The sequence below is a fragment of the Mrakia frigida genome (genome assembly GCF_051309035.1).
Source record: "Mrakia frigida strain ATCC 22029 unplaced genomic scaffold BDY24scaffold_30, whole genome shotgun sequence".
In the NCBI taxonomy this organism is placed as follows: Eukaryota; Fungi; Basidiomycota; class Tremellomycetes; order Cystofilobasidiales; family Mrakiaceae; genus Mrakia; species Mrakia frigida.
The window spans coordinates 26,106-41,690 of NW_027481251.1; the positions used below are offsets into that span (position 1 = coordinate 26,106).

Below are 15,585 nucleotides of genomic sequence, written 5' to 3' on the forward strand. Positions count from 1 at the left end.
TAGTGCCGATCTCGACTCAGTTGAATGTTTCGGTCAATCCTTCTCTTTTTTCAGTCGAGCGACGATCATCGACCCTTCTGGAGGACGAACTGTCACTTTCCATACGTCCTGTGACGATACTCCTGCTCTCTGTCCGCCAGGATTCTCGTATATCACGTCCACGAGGTCAGGAGGAAACCCTGCCGTTATCAGCCCGCTCACTTGTCGACGCGTTGGTGCTTTGGCTGCCGCTCAAAGCAGCTGCGAACAATTGGGAGGAACCTATGGTTCCGGGACAGGGATTTGTACAAATTTCAGCTGCCCCGCTACTGTGAGTGAAACTCGCTTTCAAACCTACTCACCCTTCGTTTGACGTCTTGACGACGAGACTGACGGGCGCGTCTCATCCCCTTCTTCGACTCTTCCAGGGATGCCAAGCCTCAAGCTCAAACTGTAGACTCGTTTCCAGCGCTAACTGTGAGTATGACTGAAGAAAATATCTTCCCCTCTTCACTACCGTCCCTTTCCGTCCTTCATTTTCCTTCTTCGCTCGCTCATCTGTCTTTCGGACCTTCTTCCTCAGCCGGACTCGCTCCTGCAACCTGCACAGCTTTCGGCAGCATCTGCCTGAACGCCTCGAACAACCTTGAATATCGCTGTGGGATTCCCTGCGGAGTAGCGGTCAGCTTGAAGTTTCAGTGAACGAGGCGTCGCGTGGAGCTGATTCGTTCGTGCTTCGCCTCCTCTTCTCTTCTTTTTTCGTCACCGACAGGGTTGTTACGATGACGCGGGTATGCACTCTTTCTTCTGTGCTCCCTTGGTTGAGGTCTGTCACTAAATCAGCTCCTCTTCTGCTATTTCGTTCGCAGGCGTCCAGAGTGAGCCGTTTTCGAAGCCCTTGTCCTTGACTCCGTCGCTTCGTCCCACTGACTTCCCGTACTTCTCATCTTCCAACCTAGTTTGCGATGCTCAATTCAGAAGATGCAGTCTCTGCTCTTCTGGGCAACGGATCGCTGTTGGTGTCAATGATGTGAGTCCTGCGACGCCCGACGGATTTTTTAGAACGAGACGACGAACGCTGATCTTGCTTCGCTTCGGTCTTTCCTCCTTCCTCCAGTGATCTGTCTCATTCCCGTCTCTGGTTCGCAAGGTCCTGCCCGTCGCCGAGAGAGGCTTCTCAAGGAGAGAAGGGAGGCGATCGCTCAAAAACACGCTCTCTGTCCAGCAGGCCTTACTCCGTGTTCCGTTGGCTTTGCTCGAGAGGGAGGATACGAGTGCTTGGATGTTCAGACGGAGCTAGAGGTCAGTGCCTTCCTTTTATTTTGAACGACGACGACACTGAGCTTCCTCGTGTCGTTTTACTTAGTCTTGCGGAGGGTGTCGATCAACGTCAGTCGCGTCTCGTTCTTTTCATCTCACACGTCCCCTCATTAAGATTGCGTCTTTATCTGGTCCTACAGAGGTGCTGGTATCGACTGCTCAGCTCTACCCGGAGTCCGTGTGGGAGCAACTACGTGCGACGAGGGAGAATGCCTCGTTTCAGCTTGCCAGACAGGGTTTTTCTTGGAGGAGGGGAGGTGCGTCTGAGAATGTGGTCGTTATTTTTGACTTGTCTTGGAGTATGGTCGGCCTTGGATATTCAATGGCTCCTGCGATGATTGATTGCTTGATTCGAGAGAAGAGAAAGGAAACAGCCGACGCGACGCGCTCGTGCAGATAGATCTTCTGCGCGTTAGGCGTCCTTGTCTTAATTTAGGAGACGGCAAAATATATCTCCAGACTCTTCAGTTTCTTTCAGCTCTCAAAATCTTCCGTCGGAATCAAAACTGGCGACCTCTGTCGAGCTCGACCTTCAGCTCGCATTCGATTTGTTCTGAGCTCAACGACCAGCATCTCCCTCCTCCTTCCCTCCCTCCCCTCTTCGAGGCTACAAGAGACCCCCTCCTACATCCCTTCTTCCCTTTCCTCCTCGTTTCACTCGTTTTGGATGAACGCTTCGACTCCGACTCCCTCGACGAATCCACCTGTGATCCCTCCTTCGACCGCTTCCCATGCTCTTCACTCGCTCGTAGCCTCCGTCCTTCTCGAGGCTGGATTCGATGGAGCAGATCCTCAGGTGGTACTGGAGCTGGAGCGAATGACGTTTGAATGTGAGTCGGTGTTCGAAACTGCTGGTGGGGACGAGAGCTGTAAGAAGAGACCTCGGGGTCGAAGGGAAGGAGAGGTTGAAGGAGAAGGGCGGGGAGGAAGGACGATGGGCGAGAGACGTGGAGGCTGAAGCCTGGATAGATCCCGAAAAAGAGCAGCATAACTTTACAGCTCCATGTCGAAGTTTAATGCTTTCAAAGTGAAGCGAGGGGGAGAAGGAAGACGAGAAGGAAAGGAGGAGGCGAGCTCAACGTCCTCGATCCTTCCTTCTCCTCTTCATCTCTCTTGAACTCTCTCCCATCCGACCCTTTCTCAATTCACGGATCCCACAATAGCCGCTGACAGCCCCTCCTCTCTGCTTGTCCGATTCCGCCACAGTGATCACCACCGTCCACACACTCTCGACTTCCTACGCCAACCACTCGAACCGACTCCATCCCTCAGCCTACGACCTCCTCGAAGCCTGCCTCGACCAAGGATTCGAAGTCGAAGATCTCTACAAGTCAGCAACTACCAAGCTTCAGAAATCATCAGGTTCGTATCTGCTTCTTTTCTCGGCTCTCCTCGTCGCCTCGTCGCTTCATCTGCGAGCTCGCCCTCCCTTCCTTCCCCTTCCTCCCTCTGACGCGACTCGCTCACGCTCCCTCCCTTTCTTCCACAGATACCCTGCCGATTCTCCCACCACCTTCCCCACCGCCAGCCTTCCTCCCTTCAGACGACGAAGCCGAACCCTCCACCTCCAACCCAACAACATCCACCAAGCGAAAGAAGCTCCTTCACCAAAACTCAAACTCCCTCCCTCTCCCCGAATACGCTCATCCTCACGCTCCTCCTCTCCCTCCAGGTCATTCTTGGAAGAACACAACGAAGGTGCGGCCAGCTTTCGCTCGCCTCCTTCCCTCTAGAGGCGCTCGCTGACTTGCCGTCGTCCTCGTTTGTCGCTTTGGTTTCCCAGGCTCCTCCACCACCTCTTCCTCCCACTCCCTCCATCGCCGAAATGGACGCCAAACTCCTTCAAACCCGTCTGGTTGAGAACGAGCTCGGAAGGCTGATCGAAGGAACGCAGGTGGCGTTGCCAAAGCAGGTTCCGAGGAAGGAGAGGACGAAGAAGAGGGACAGGAAAGGGAAGGGGAAGGAGGCTGCTCTCGACGGAGTGCCTGTGGAAGGAGGAGTCGCGGGAGGAGACGTCGCTGGAACTGGAGAGGCTGGTAGTTCGACGATGGACGGTTTGGTGGTGGAAGGAGGAGGAGGAACGGGAGAGGTTCGGTTGGGCGACGCAGGTGGAGGAGGAGGAGCGATCGGGATTGAAGCAGCAGCAGTACCACCACCTCCACCACCACCTCCACCGCCGCCAGTCGTCGAACCGCCGCCAATGGAGGATCTCCCAGAGGTCGTACTTGGACCTACCGCGGCTGCTTTGGTCGCTCAGGCTGATGCCGAAGGGTTGGGAGTGGTGAACTATCGAAGGAGGAGAGGAAGAGGTTGACTTGGTCGGTTAGTCGTTGGATCGAGATGGATATGCCTCTTCGACCTTTTTTGAAGAGGAGAGCGAGGAAAAGAGAAGGAGGACGACGTGCCTTGATGGTCGTCGCGACGCGTCGAGTCGAAGGAGCTCTCTCAGTCTTCGCTCTCTCGCTTCCTGTCGGATCTCAAAGGTAGATCGCTCATACTGCTCCCCGACCGATCCGCTCTAAGAAGATACCACATCTTTCGAGGAGAGACGCGTTGTAGAAGAAGAAGAAAGATGCAGACTCATTGATCAAGCTCCCCTTCCTCAACTCGATCCAAGGGAGAAAACTCTTTTCAGCAATCCTCCGGCCGATTAACTACTCTTCCTCACTATCGGCCTCTTCCGAGCGTAGACCTGTTTACAGAAGAGCAGTTCAAGGTCAGCTGGGAGGCGAGACACGTCGTCCTTCTCCACGAGCTTTGGCTGCCACTCCCCTGAAAGTTCGTCCCGTCAGGTCGATAGACGTCCGGGGTAACAACTCTCAAGTCATCGAAGCATCGCTGGAGAGGTAAAACGGGTTGAACAGAGGTCAGAAACGGAGTTCGTCGAGTGGGAGTGGGAAAAGGCATCGTACACAACTCCCATCCGACCTCCTCAGAGCGAAGTAGTTCGAGTTCTTGCAAGCCAGATACATACAGCCTTCCACTGAAACGCCGAAAAAATGGAGAGAGGAGTCAGATTGTCGAGAACGACGACGGAGAGAAAACTCACTCGCGCCATAACCGTTCCCCTCTTCGACCTCGTCCGAAACGATCCCGACCTCCTCGAAAGCGAAAGGCCAATCGTTGGCGGCGTATATCTACAAGAAGGTAAAAGGTCAGCTCTCAAAGTGACGAAAATTCAGGTCGAACGAAACGCACATGTCGAAGTCCCTCTGCGTCGTTCCCGACATCGTAGTTGATCTGCTGGCCCTCCTCGTCCGTCAGACACGCGCATTGAAGTCCTCCAGAACTCTCCTCGTCCGAAAAGGCAGCGACGGTAGTTACTCCATCGATCGCGAAGGAGAGACAGTGGTCGAGACCTGGAAGCAAACAAGGATTGAGTTCAGTCAAACGCGTTGGGTGAGCTCTCGAGATGGTCCCTTCTTTTGTTCTTCCACGAAAGGAAAAGGGTGGAGATGGGACTTACAGCTGGTGAGATCCGTATAAGAAGACGAAGGAGCTTCTGAATGCATGGTAGTGATGACGCCAGATCCGAAGGAAATGAAAGGGGAGCCTGGGAGAGAAACGAGGGAGGGAGATTTCAGTCGGACGCTCGACGTCCGTCGTCGGAGAGCAGGCTCGACTCACCTTTCGGAGGAGGGTTCGAACCGATGGATATCGGTTTAAGGAGCGAGAGGGAAGAAGCGAGGATGGTGGGGCTGAAGTAGATGAGCATGGTAGTTTGAGGTGAGAGAGTGAAGTCGGAGGGAGAAAAGAACAAAGGTTCAGCCTGAACTTTTCGAAACGAGGCATAAAGGAGGATTCGAGAAGAACTTGGCGTGTTCTACGCCTCTTGAACAGGCAGGAGGGTCATAGAGATACTCACCTATTGTAAGCAAGGGAGTAAACTCTGTGTGAGAGAGGACTGAGCGAAGTCGAGCGAAAATGGCGACGCGTCGAGTTGAGTTCCATCGTTCGCCCTTTCTGCTCCTCCCAGACAGCGAAGTTTCACTCGCCGGTGTCTATGTTTTATCTGTTCGCAGAAAATCCATAGAAACTACGAAAGGCTCGTCTCTCAAGTGAGCGGTCGAAAGACACGCGGCGAGGTCGGGTTGTTCGGGGGAGGAAGCTTTTGACTCGTGGTTAAGGTGCGATCGCAGAAAACTAAGTGATCGAGTAGTGGAAGAAGACCTGGGCTCTAAGAGACCTGGCTTCAACGACTCCGACCTCTGGAAAAGCAGGACGAGGGAAGGAAGGGAGGGAGAGATGGATCAGAGACTGAAAAGGCGACGCGGGAGGGAGATAGAGTTCGAGGAAGAGAACCCTCACCAGAAGGAACGAGGCGTCGAGGGAAAGTTTGAAGGTACACCAGCTGATCGAGGTAGAGATGTTGCGTAGAATTTGATGATGGTGCTCTGAGATGGTGAACGGAGGGAAGAGCGAGGAGTTCGACGACGAAGTTGTCAGGTTTGCGAGCAGGCTTGCCTGATGATAATTGTGATTGCGAGAAGCTCATGATCATCAGGTGTTTTCTACCCCAGCAAGTCAGTTAGAAGCAAAACAGCTCGATGTCAGCTGAAGTCTTCGAGAAGGGAAGTCGAGAAAACGAGCGAGCTCAACATCCCTCCCTTCCTTTCCCCCCTCTCCTTTTTCCCCCAAACACCTGGTTGCCGATTTTGAGCTCTTCTCTCGTATGAACTACACACGTACAGCTTCGAAAATCAGCTCGTCGTACTGATCTTCCTGTGAAACGACGAGGCTCTTGTAGGAGCTGGGGTGAGCTCGAGGAAGGAGAGACGGAAGCCCTCGATTGAGCTCGTTTTCCTTTGCCTCGAACGCCTGGGATGCCCAAGGCTCGGACTGGAGGATTCGGAGAGGGATAAAGGTGGTCGAAGGCGTGATTATGTGTTTTCTCTTGTCTCGGGTGGAATGGGCGTTGGGGAGGAAGAAGAAGGAGCGAAAGAAGGGAGAGTCTGGAGGCTGGAGCTGGAGCTCACCACTGTTCTCCTTCCAACGACGACGAGCTCCCACTTTAACCCTTCCCCTCCTCAGGCCTAAAGTTCAAGACGATGCTTCGGACCAGCACCGGCTCAGTCTCGAAGCTGTCTCGACCGATCTCCTCAGCGGTCGCCAACTGCTCCTCCAAAGCTCGACGACCTCGGTCCTCCTCCTCCCCTCCTCCTCTCTCTTCGTTCCTCCCTCTCCCCTCCCAAATCCACGTCGTTCCATTCTCCATCTCACCGGAAACTGCTCTCAAGCGATCCGATGGCTACGTCCCCCTCGCTTTCTACAAGGGCTCACCGAAAAGGGCCTGGTGGGCTCATAGGCTCCTCCCATCCTTCTTCCCAAACCGCTTCTCCGTCGTCAACCAGAAGATGGTCTACCTCCCAGTATGGTCCGTCAAGGCTAAAGCTACTACCACCGTCACCGTCACCGGAGAAGAGATTCTCAGCGCTCGCGGGCTCTTTGAAGGATCAGCCATCGGAGGAAAGGCAGAGAAGGAGGAGAGGCGGAGACGGCAGGAGGAGGAGGAAGAAAGGTTCAAGATCCGTAGGAAGAGGACTTTCAAGCTTGGATTCGAGACAGAGCTCGCGTTCTTCCCAGGTGAGTTCTCCGTACTTTACCAGCAAACTCGCTCTCCGGACGAAAGCTGAGTTTCTCTCCTTCTCCTCCTCTGGCAGGCACCTCCTCCTACCCCCTCTCTTCCCTCTCGCTCCAACCGACCCTTCGCGAACTCCCAGAAGCTCTCCCCATCTTCAGTTCAGCTCGTCACCTCAACCAGTTTGGCGAAAAGGTCACTTTCCTCCCCTTCGACAGCTCTCCCCTCGTCCTCCCCGACCTCATCAGCAACGCGAAGCGGATCCTTCTCTCCTACCGTCCTTCAGGGTACGAGGGGAAAGTTGGAGACGAATTCATCATAGAGGATACGGAGAAGGATTTGGCCTGGGATCGGTTGGATGTGACACCCTTGTATCTGCCGTTTCACCTGATCGCGTTCAAGTTCGATCAAAAGGAGCAGACCATCCTCGTGGAGGCGACGAACGACAAGGTAGGCTCTCGTTCTCTCTCTCGATCAACTCAACGCCTTGCTGACTTCTCCCTTTGTCCTCTTTACCTCCAACAACAACAGGCTCGACACTGCGAACTCTACATCCCTCACTCTTCCGGCGACGACGCGTACGTTCCCCTTCGCTCCGCTCCCCCTTCTCTCTCCCAGCTCTGACGCTTTCCCTTCTTTTTTTTCCTCTTCTCCAGAACCTACCCCGAATCTCCCTACGGCACCACCCTCGACACATACTCACCTCCTTACTCACGCGGCCGGTCCCACGACTTCCTCGGAAAGGGCTTCTACCAACCCTCCCACTTCAACTTCGATCCTCTACACAAGAAACGCGGAGTTCAGTGGCAAACCAAGTGGCTGTACCGAGCCGCTGCGTTGGAAGAGGAGAAGAAGGACGAGGAACGAGTCGAACGGGATCCTAGGGAGGATCTTTCGAGGAGGAAGGAACTGGAGCAGGGGGCCAGGCTTTCGGTCGACGAGGACCTTCAGTATTTCAGGGATGAAACATGGTATAGACTTGTAGAAATGAAGGGTAACGAGTGGATGGGATTGGACGGGAAGAAGTCGAGGGAGGAGATCAGGAGGTTGAGTTTGAAGGGTGGGGAGAAGGGGAAGGAAAGGGTCGGGAGGATAGTTCGGTGGGTCGGGGCGGAACAGAAGGAGTGATTGATGTTGGTTCGAGAGCATGGGTGAAACGGGTAACCTCCAGAGAGTTACGTAGAAGTTCCGAGAAGAAGAGGATGTAAAGGAAGAGGACGCTTGCGTTCGCTCGTCGACGCCAGGACGCGTCTCGACGGACTCACAAGAACCCACTTGCGCTTGCTCCTCCTTTCGGACTCGTGTAAAAAGCACCAACAAAGTGATAATCGAAATAGCATCGTTATCGTAGTGCGAAACGCGAGCAAACGGTTGAACCGAGACTATCCGACGAGAGGTGATCCGATCTTCTGAACGACGACGAGCGAGGTTGGGATGGAAGGCGACAGCTGTGGTGATAGTAGTCGATAGATAAAGTACAGGAGAGGAGGGAAGAGCTGAGAGCTGTTGGTGAGAGGATGGGAGGCCTGCAGAGGGGAAGGTGTCGAAAGTCACGACGCGTCAACTGAAGGGAGGGAGGGAGGGAGGGAGGGAGGAAGGACGAGGCATCAGCCCAGAACTCTCGCAAGAGAGACGAAAATACATGCCAAAACTCGCTCACCCCAAGTCTCTCCTTCAATCTCAACCGCAAACCTAGACCTCCACTCCTCCTCCATCTCCTTCACAAGCGCTGCCTCGACCTCCTCCTTCTCCTCCTTCGTCCGAACAACGAAGATGATCGACCCGTCCTGCATAGGATCTGTTGAGAAGGTTCCGTACGGCCAGTTCGTTGGAATTCTTCGAACAACCGAGGTTGGCGTTCGGAAATTTCTGGAGAGGAGCGACGCGACGATGATCCGAAGGGTTCGACGACGGTCGAGGGTGGGAAGTGGGAGGGCAGCGATGAGACGAGCGTCGGGGTTGTTTTGATAGTGAAAGGGGATGACTCCTCTGAATACGACTTCCTCCAGGCGAGTGAAATGGTGAAGGGGAGTAGCGTACAGCCGAAAGACGAAATCCGTTCCGTCTCCTTGATAGTCGTTGTATTCGAGGCGAAGGGGGTCGAGAAGAGGGAGGAGTACGAGATGATAGAGTTCGAGGATGTTTCGGAGAGTGTAGGAGCTTGGGGTAGTGAGTATGAGAGTGTCCAAGGGGATGGTGAGGAGCGGTGTTGGGATCCTCCTGCGAGCGAGGCGAAGGGAAGGGGTCGGCCAAGGGGAGTGGTTGAACGCGATGTGAAGGGTTCGAAGGGTCGAGATATCGAGGAGGTGGTTGATTCGTGACGGAGAAGCCGTCTAGAAGGAGTAGGGAGCGTCAGTTATGTGTAAGAAAGGTTGAGCAAGAAGAGGACAGGAGAGAAGCGGGAGGGGAAGCAGACGTCGAGCTCACCGTTTCTTCCTTCCTCTCGCAAAACAGCATCTCCAGCTTTGCCGCCGAGGTAACTACAACGTCTCGATAGAGTAAACGGGAAGAGGACTCCAGGAAGTCCATCGAGACCGCTCCCAACGCTGCGAGAGTTGAAGGATCCGAGCTCTCGATAACGACGAGGAGGACCTCCGGTGGGAAGCGTTTTCGGAAGGGTACGATGGGCTCAGGAAGAAGAAGAGCCCAGAGCAAACAAGTCAGCTTTCGTGTCGAAAGATGCGAGTGAGAAACAGAGACTGACCTGCGACATGGCGAGAAGAAGGAGGGGGGAGCTGTAGAGAAGAGAAGGGAGGGAGGGAGGGAGGGAGGAGGTCTGAGCTTCGACCTTTCATCTTTCCTTCTCCTGCAACGTTCATTCGAGTTCGCGCAATACTTGAAGAAGACTCACTGAGGCCAGACTTGAGATCCTGGAGGTCTCGTAGTACGGATCCGAAGGCGAGAAGGGGCCGATTTGATGGTGGAAGTTGGAGAGGAGAAAGGTGAGCTCGACCGACTTCGACTTTCCAGGCTCGTCGTTGCTCCCTCACCCCGAGGGAAGTTGAATTTTTTCTTCTTCACATGAGTACAGAAGCGCATCGAAAAGGAACGGAAGGTTTGAAAGTTTTCAAACTCTGAGCCTGACGACGAAATACTCCTTCTTCTTCTTGTTCATCAATGACGAGGTTTCCTCTCAACTCCCTCCTCCTCTCCTTCCTTTCCTTCTCTACCTCCTTCCTTCTCTACACAGCATGCCCTTTGGACTCCCTAGTCAACGCAAGAAGGATCTCGATTCGGTAGCATCTCGGTCGCCACCGAAACCTGCTCGTTCTTCTCCTCCTAAACTCCCAGCGCGAGCGTCGAAAGAGGAGGGAAGGAGGAGGGCAGAGGAGGTCAACGAGGACGGCCCTACGAAGGAGGAGGAGGAAATCGCAGACGAGATTGAGATTGGAACTCTTTCGAGTGATCCTGCCAACAGTGAGTGTTGTCGTTTCTGATCGCGATCTTCGTGGAGGGTATGGGACGGAGGTGAGAGAAGGGAGGGCCCGGACGTTGAGCTCGAGCTCGTCGAGATGGGGTTTAGAAGATCAGAGCTCTAAGACGATCTGTAGACGTCTTCTCAGCTCCAAACTTCTCTGAAGTGCTTTCGTATCTTTAATGAATGCACTCGCTCACTCGCAGAATGGTTTTTCCTGTGTCAGCCGACTGGTCGACCTACAAACTCTCTGGCTCGGGCCTCGCTTCCCTCGCCAAACTCTCCCCTGACGGTCGAATCGTTATCGACCTCAACCTCAAGAAGCACCTCCCAGATCTACCAGCGGACTACGCTCAGGAGGTCTACGAGCCTGCTGTCGAGAAGGAGCGAGGAGAGAAGAAGGGTGGGGACAAGTGGGGAGGAGTACCGAAGCTGAACGTGTTGTTGATGATTGTTGGCTCGAGAGGGTGAGCACGGTCTCCTTTCGTCGTCTTGTCCTTCGTTTCGGGATTGAGGGGTCCCTGGGACTCACAGAGAAGATATTCCGAGCTTCGAAGGTGTAAGGATGAGCAACGAGGGAGAGAACGCTGACCTTCGCTTCGCCCTCTCCTCTCCGATCGATTCAGTGACGTGCAACCGTACATCGCCCTAGCTCTTCGCCTTGTAGCTCACGGACATCGAGTTCGACTGGGAACAGTACGTCTTTATCTTCTTCCTCGGCCAATCTCGTTTAGAAGCTGACTCTCGTTCCCTTCTTCGCATCCCTCAGCACAAAGAGTTCGCATCCTTCGTCAAAGATTGCTCGAAGGGCAAGGTCGAGTTCTTCGATATCGGAGGAGATCCAAAAGACCTCATGAAATTCATGGTAGACAACCCTGGACTCATGCCTGGAATCGAGTCGCTCACGAATGGAGATATCCCTAAGAAGAAGAAGATGATCTCCGAGGTGCGTCGCGTCCTTCTTTTCCTCTCCTTTCTCGAACCTGACCTCGTCTTTTCCGCCGTGTCTTTACACCTTCAAGATCATGAACGGCTGCTACAAAGCTTCCTTCTCACCCGATCCAGAGACAGGTCGATCGTTCGCTGCCGACGCGCTCATCGCCAACCCACCTTCCTTCGCTCACATCCATCTCGCTGAGGCTCTCGGTCGTAAGTCGGCTTCTCTCTCCTCTGCTTCGAATTCAGTCTAGGCTTTACTCTCGTACTGATTCCATCTCGTCGTTATCTTCAGTCCCGCTTCAACTCTCGTTCAGTTCGTCCCCTCTCCTCGATTCGACCTCACCTCTCGTCTTGCTGACCTCCTCCTCCCCTGGCTTCTTCGCAGCGATGCCTTGGTCACCCACAACCGAGTTCAATCACCCTCTCGTTCAGATCAACTCTTCGAATGCTCCCAAGGGACTGACGAACTATCTATCGTGAGATCTCCTCCTCGTCTCTATTCGACGTGATCTCGAACTGACGCGTCGTCTTCTCTTCCTCTGTCTCTAGATTCGCTCTCGCCGATCAGATGACTTGGCAGGGACTTTCGGGGATCACCAACTCGTTCCGAGCGACTACTCTCGGACTCGCTCCTCTGTCGTTGCGATCTGGTCCTTCGGTTTTGGATCGATTGAAGGTGAGTTCGAAGTTCCTCCATCCCCGTCGAGGTGAGTCTCGTTGATGCCTTCCTCTCCTTCGTCGATCGACTCGACAGATTCCTTGGACATACTGCTGGTCGGGAAGCTTGATTCCAAAGCCTGACGATTGGAAGAACAACACCGGTGAGTTTGCTTCGATGAACGAGGACTCGGCGTGTCCGAGACTCATCAGTTTCATTCCTTCTTCCTCTACAGATATCTCTGGGTTTTACTTCTTGGACCTTGCCACTGTACGCTTGAGTTGCTCTTCCAGATTCTCGACGAGAAGCTCACACCGCCTCGTCGAAATTGACTGACGCTCCCCTCCCTCTTCCTTTTCAGGGCTACGAACCTCCAGCTGATCTCGCTGCTTTCCTAGAAGCTGGTCCTCCTCCCATTTATATCGGGCGAGTCCTCATTTCCTACTAGATCTCTTCCTACTTCCGTTCCGCCTTCTGAACTCTCCTCTTCCTCGCTCCCCCCTCCTTCCTCCCCTCGCAGATTCGGCTCCGTCCCCGTCAAGGACCCGAAGGGGATGAGCCAGACGATCTTCGACGCCGTAAAGGCTTCAGGTGTTCGAGCTCTCGTCAGTGCTGGATGGGGAGGGTTGGGTGGTGCTTCGATTCCGGACAACGTCTTCATTCTCGGTGAGCACGACGCGTCTCTGGCTCGATGTTTCGTTCGACACCACTGACCTGCGGACTGTTCCGATTCATCGTGATTAGGGAACGTACCTCATGACTGGTTGTTCACGAAGTGAGCTTTGATCACTCTTTCGCAGAGAAGAGAGAGGGACCGAAAAGAACTGACCTTTCGTTCTCGTTTCAAACTGAAGGGTTTCGGCCGTCTGCCATCACGGAGGTAAATCTTTCACCATCTTCTTATTTTCCGCCTCGTTGTCGATTGATTCCTCCCTTGTTTGCTTCTGCAGGAGCTGGAACGACCGCTAGTGAGTCGCGTCGATTTCGGTTCGAGACGCGTTCGACTTCCACGAGCTGACCTTCACCCCTTATCGCCTTTCCATCAGTCGGTCTCCTCAATGGTCGACCTACCATCGTGGTACCTTTCTTCGGCGATCAGCAGTTTTGGGGAGACATGGTTGCCAAAGCCGGAGGAGGACCTGCTCCGTGAGTCTTGTCTCGTCTCGTCTTCTCCCTTCTTTTCGAAGCTGACCACCTCGACCTCTCCTCGTCTATCCTTCAGCATCCACTCCAAGACTCTCAACTCTTCCAACCTTGCCGAAGCCATCAACTTTGTCATGACCGAGTCCGCTCAGAAGGCCGCCCGTAAGATGGGAGAGCAGATTCGAGCCGAAGATGGAGTTGAAGCGGGTGTAGACTCTTTCCATCGACATTTGCCGTTGAAGAACATGAGGTGAGCTCACGTATACTCTGCCATTTCTCTGCCCTTTCGAACTCGAGGCTGACTTTCGTTTCTTTCGCAAGATGCGAGCTCGATCCGAACCGAGTCGCTGTCTGGTGGAGCGACGATCTCTGTCTTCGCCTTTCTGGATTCGCCGCACAAACGCTTGCGGATTCTAAGAAGCTCAACCTGAAGAGTTTAGAGCCTCATCGACCGAAGGAGTACGACTCGAGGTGAGTTCGAGACCCGTCGTTGAGTTCGAGATCTTGCACGCACTGACTCGTTTCTTCACCCCTTCCGTCTCGTCGTAGGAAGCAAGCTACCGGTAAGACAGTCTTCTTTTATCGATCATAGATCTCATCTGACCTCACCTTTTTCTTCCTCGCTCAGATCCTATCACCGGAGGAGGTTCGTTCCTTCTCCTCCCCCTCTCCTTTCTTTCTTCCCTTCCGCGTTCCGCTGACTCCCCAAACCCTTCCACACTCACAGCGAGCGCCATTCTCTCGACGGTTACCAACTACTACGTAAGGTCTCAGCATGTCAATTTCTGCGACTAACGTACGCTGACTCGTCGCTTTCTCCTTCTCTCCTCTCGTCAGGTCGGAATCGGCACAATCTGTTCGTTCCTCTCCCCTTCCTCCTTCCTCCCCCATCTTCTTCATTCAACATCTTACCAACTTGTCTCTTGAACCACGTCTCGTTTCACGCAGTCATCAACCCTCCCAAAGGTACATACGTCTCGAGTCTCTCTTCTCAAACTCTTCTCTCTCTCTCGACTGAAAACTCTCTTCGTCCTCTCCCCTCTCAGGAATCATCAACACCGCCACCGCCATCCCCAAAGGAGTCCTCAACATCATCGGATCCATCCACGAAGGGTGAGGTCTCCCTCTCTTCTTCTCTTCCTCCTTCCCACTCTCCCCCTCCCGCTCACTTCGCTTTCTCTCCGTCGCACTTCCTTCCTCAGATTCGCCAACCTACCCAAAGCATACGGATCTCAAGTCCGAAAGGCTGGAAAGGTCACGGACTTCTCTTCGGGGGTGAAGGAGGGTGCGAAGGTGAGTTGAGATCTCGACGCGTTTTTCCGTCTCTGAGGAAGAGACGAGCTGATCGTTCTGTGCGACGATCCATCTCCCAGGGGTTCTTCTACGGATACTACGACGGAATCACTGGGTTGCTGAGGGAGCCTATTGAGGGTGGGCAAAAGGATGTGAGTTGAACGAAAACGACTCTTCGCTCGATTCTTCGACGCGTCGAACTGACTGACCTCGTCCTTCATTGATCGATTCTCGCAGGGTCTTCTTGGAGGTACGAAATACTCTTCCCTCGTCTATCGTTTGCCTCGGCGTCCTGACCTTCCCTTTCCGTCCTTCCCGCCCTCTCGCAGCTATCAAAGGAGCAGGTCGTTCGTTCATCAACGGTTCGTCTCTCCCTCTTTCGTCCTTCCGTTCTGTCCGTCCATCTCTTGAAACTAATCCCCCTCTCCTTCTCTTTATTTTGTGTTCTATCAGTCAACATGCGTCCCGCAGCAGGAGCTATCGGACTCGTTCGTTCCCGTCTCCTCTCTCTCGCTCTCCCTCGACGCGTCTCGCTGACACTCTTTCCTCTCCTTCTCCCAACTCCCAGGTCGCCCACCCTGCCGACGGTGCCTTCAAATCCATCCAATCCCTCTGGGCTCGCAAAGAAGTCTCCCTCTCTCTCTCCACTCGCCTCGAGGACGGTCAACTCGCCTTCGACCAGTCCACCTCGTCCGAACGACGCGCTCTCCTCGCTACCTTCGCTGAGGTGGATAAACACACGGAGGAGAGGAAGAAGGCGTTGGAGGAGAAGGCGAAGTTGATCTTGGAGGGGAAGGTCAAGAAGGCTGAAGGAGACGAGGAGGAGGAGGGAGAGAGTGGGAGGACACCTGGGTTGACGCTCACGGACGAGGAGGGTAGCGAGGAGGAGTCGGAGGGGGAGAAGACTCCCAAAGATGGAAAAGTGAAGATGGAGAGGAAGAAGGAGCTTTCGGAGGGGGAGGTGAAGCTTCTGAGGCAGTTGGCGATGGCTGAGAAGAAGGGGTACGAGAGGGGGAGGGCGGAGCAGGAGGCGGCGAAGGAGAGGGTTTGAGTTGGATCTGGTTAGGATGACTGATGTACACGATTAACGAAGTACGAACGACGGTTCTTTGTGTTTTGGTTGAAAGGGAGAGGAAGAAGAGAGGGAGAGGGAGAGAGAGTGCAGGGGGGGCGCGTCTCGCTGTTTCGACTTTCGTCGCCTCGTCTTCGATCGACCCCTTCGTTCCTCCAACGACGAGCGTTTTTTTTTCTACCAAATCT

General features: G+C 54.1%; 5 protein-coding genes across 5 annotated transcripts; 3 read left to right on the forward strand and 2 right to left on the reverse strand.

Moving 5' to 3' along the window:
- The first annotated feature begins 1,858 nt into the window (after window positions 1-1,858).
- On the forward strand, window positions 1,859-3,355 carry BDY24DRAFT_167343 (uncharacterized protein). The gene is made up of 4 exons (XM_076636218.1): window positions 1,859-2,129; window positions 2,506-2,661; window positions 2,789-2,999; window positions 3,083-3,355. The coding sequence occupies exons 1-4, from the start codon at window positions 1,967-1,969 to the stop codon at window positions 3,177-3,179; spliced, it is 627 nt and encodes a 208-aa protein (XP_076493917.1). The 5' UTR covers window positions 1,859-1,966; the 3' UTR covers window positions 3,180-3,355.
- Window positions 3,356-3,949: 594 nt separating this feature from the next.
- On the reverse strand, window positions 3,950-5,014 carry BDY24DRAFT_417609 (uncharacterized protein; the record flags this gene model as incomplete). Its single annotated transcript, XM_076643741.1, has 7 exons — window positions 3,950-3,991; window positions 4,102-4,137; window positions 4,212-4,282; window positions 4,349-4,436; window positions 4,498-4,658; window positions 4,766-4,852; window positions 4,927-5,014. 7 exons carry the CDS (start codon window positions 5,012-5,014, stop codon window positions 3,950-3,952), a joined length of 573 nt encoding a protein of 190 aa, XP_076493918.1.
- Window positions 5,015-6,347: 1,333 nt separating this feature from the next.
- Window positions 6,348-8,005, forward strand: BDY24DRAFT_417610 (uncharacterized protein; the record flags this gene model as incomplete). The annotated part of the gene is made up of 4 exons (XM_076643742.1): window positions 6,348-6,882; window positions 6,960-7,327; window positions 7,409-7,455; window positions 7,534-8,005. 4 exons carry the CDS (start codon window positions 6,348-6,350, stop codon window positions 8,003-8,005), a joined length of 1,422 nt encoding a protein of 473 aa, XP_076493919.1.
- Window positions 8,006-8,259: 254 nt separating this feature from the next.
- BDY24DRAFT_417611 (uncharacterized protein) lies at window positions 8,260-9,590 on the reverse strand (the record flags this gene model as incomplete). The annotated part of the gene is made up of 5 exons (XM_076643743.1): window positions 8,260-8,286; window positions 8,357-8,403; window positions 8,538-9,210; window positions 9,305-9,505; window positions 9,582-9,590. 5 exons carry the CDS (start codon window positions 9,588-9,590, stop codon window positions 8,260-8,262), a joined length of 957 nt encoding a protein of 318 aa, XP_076493920.1.
- Window positions 9,591-9,970: 380 nt separating this feature from the next.
- Window positions 9,971-15,563, forward strand: BDY24DRAFT_398395 (uncharacterized protein). Its single transcript, XM_076641682.1, has 30 exons — window positions 9,971-10,294; window positions 10,519-10,759; window positions 10,919-10,988; window positions 11,062-11,238; window positions 11,315-11,441; window positions 11,524-11,544; window positions 11,617-11,707; window positions 11,781-11,907; window positions 11,986-12,052; window positions 12,125-12,159; window positions 12,251-12,315; window positions 12,410-12,555; window positions 12,634-12,664; window positions 12,744-12,769; window positions 12,840-12,857; window positions 12,936-13,035; window positions 13,112-13,282; window positions 13,354-13,503; window positions 13,582-13,595; window positions 13,661-13,678; window positions 13,760-13,794; window positions 13,870-13,888; window positions 13,981-13,998; window positions 14,079-14,145; window positions 14,235-14,325; window positions 14,406-14,477; window positions 14,563-14,575; window positions 14,655-14,687; window positions 14,779-14,813; window positions 14,894-15,563. The coding sequence occupies exons 1-30, from the start codon at window positions 10,069-10,071 to the stop codon at window positions 15,374-15,376; spliced, it is 2,787 nt and encodes a 928-aa protein (XP_076493921.1). The 5' UTR covers window positions 9,971-10,068; the 3' UTR covers window positions 15,377-15,563.
- Window positions 15,564-15,585: the final 22 nt, after the last annotated feature.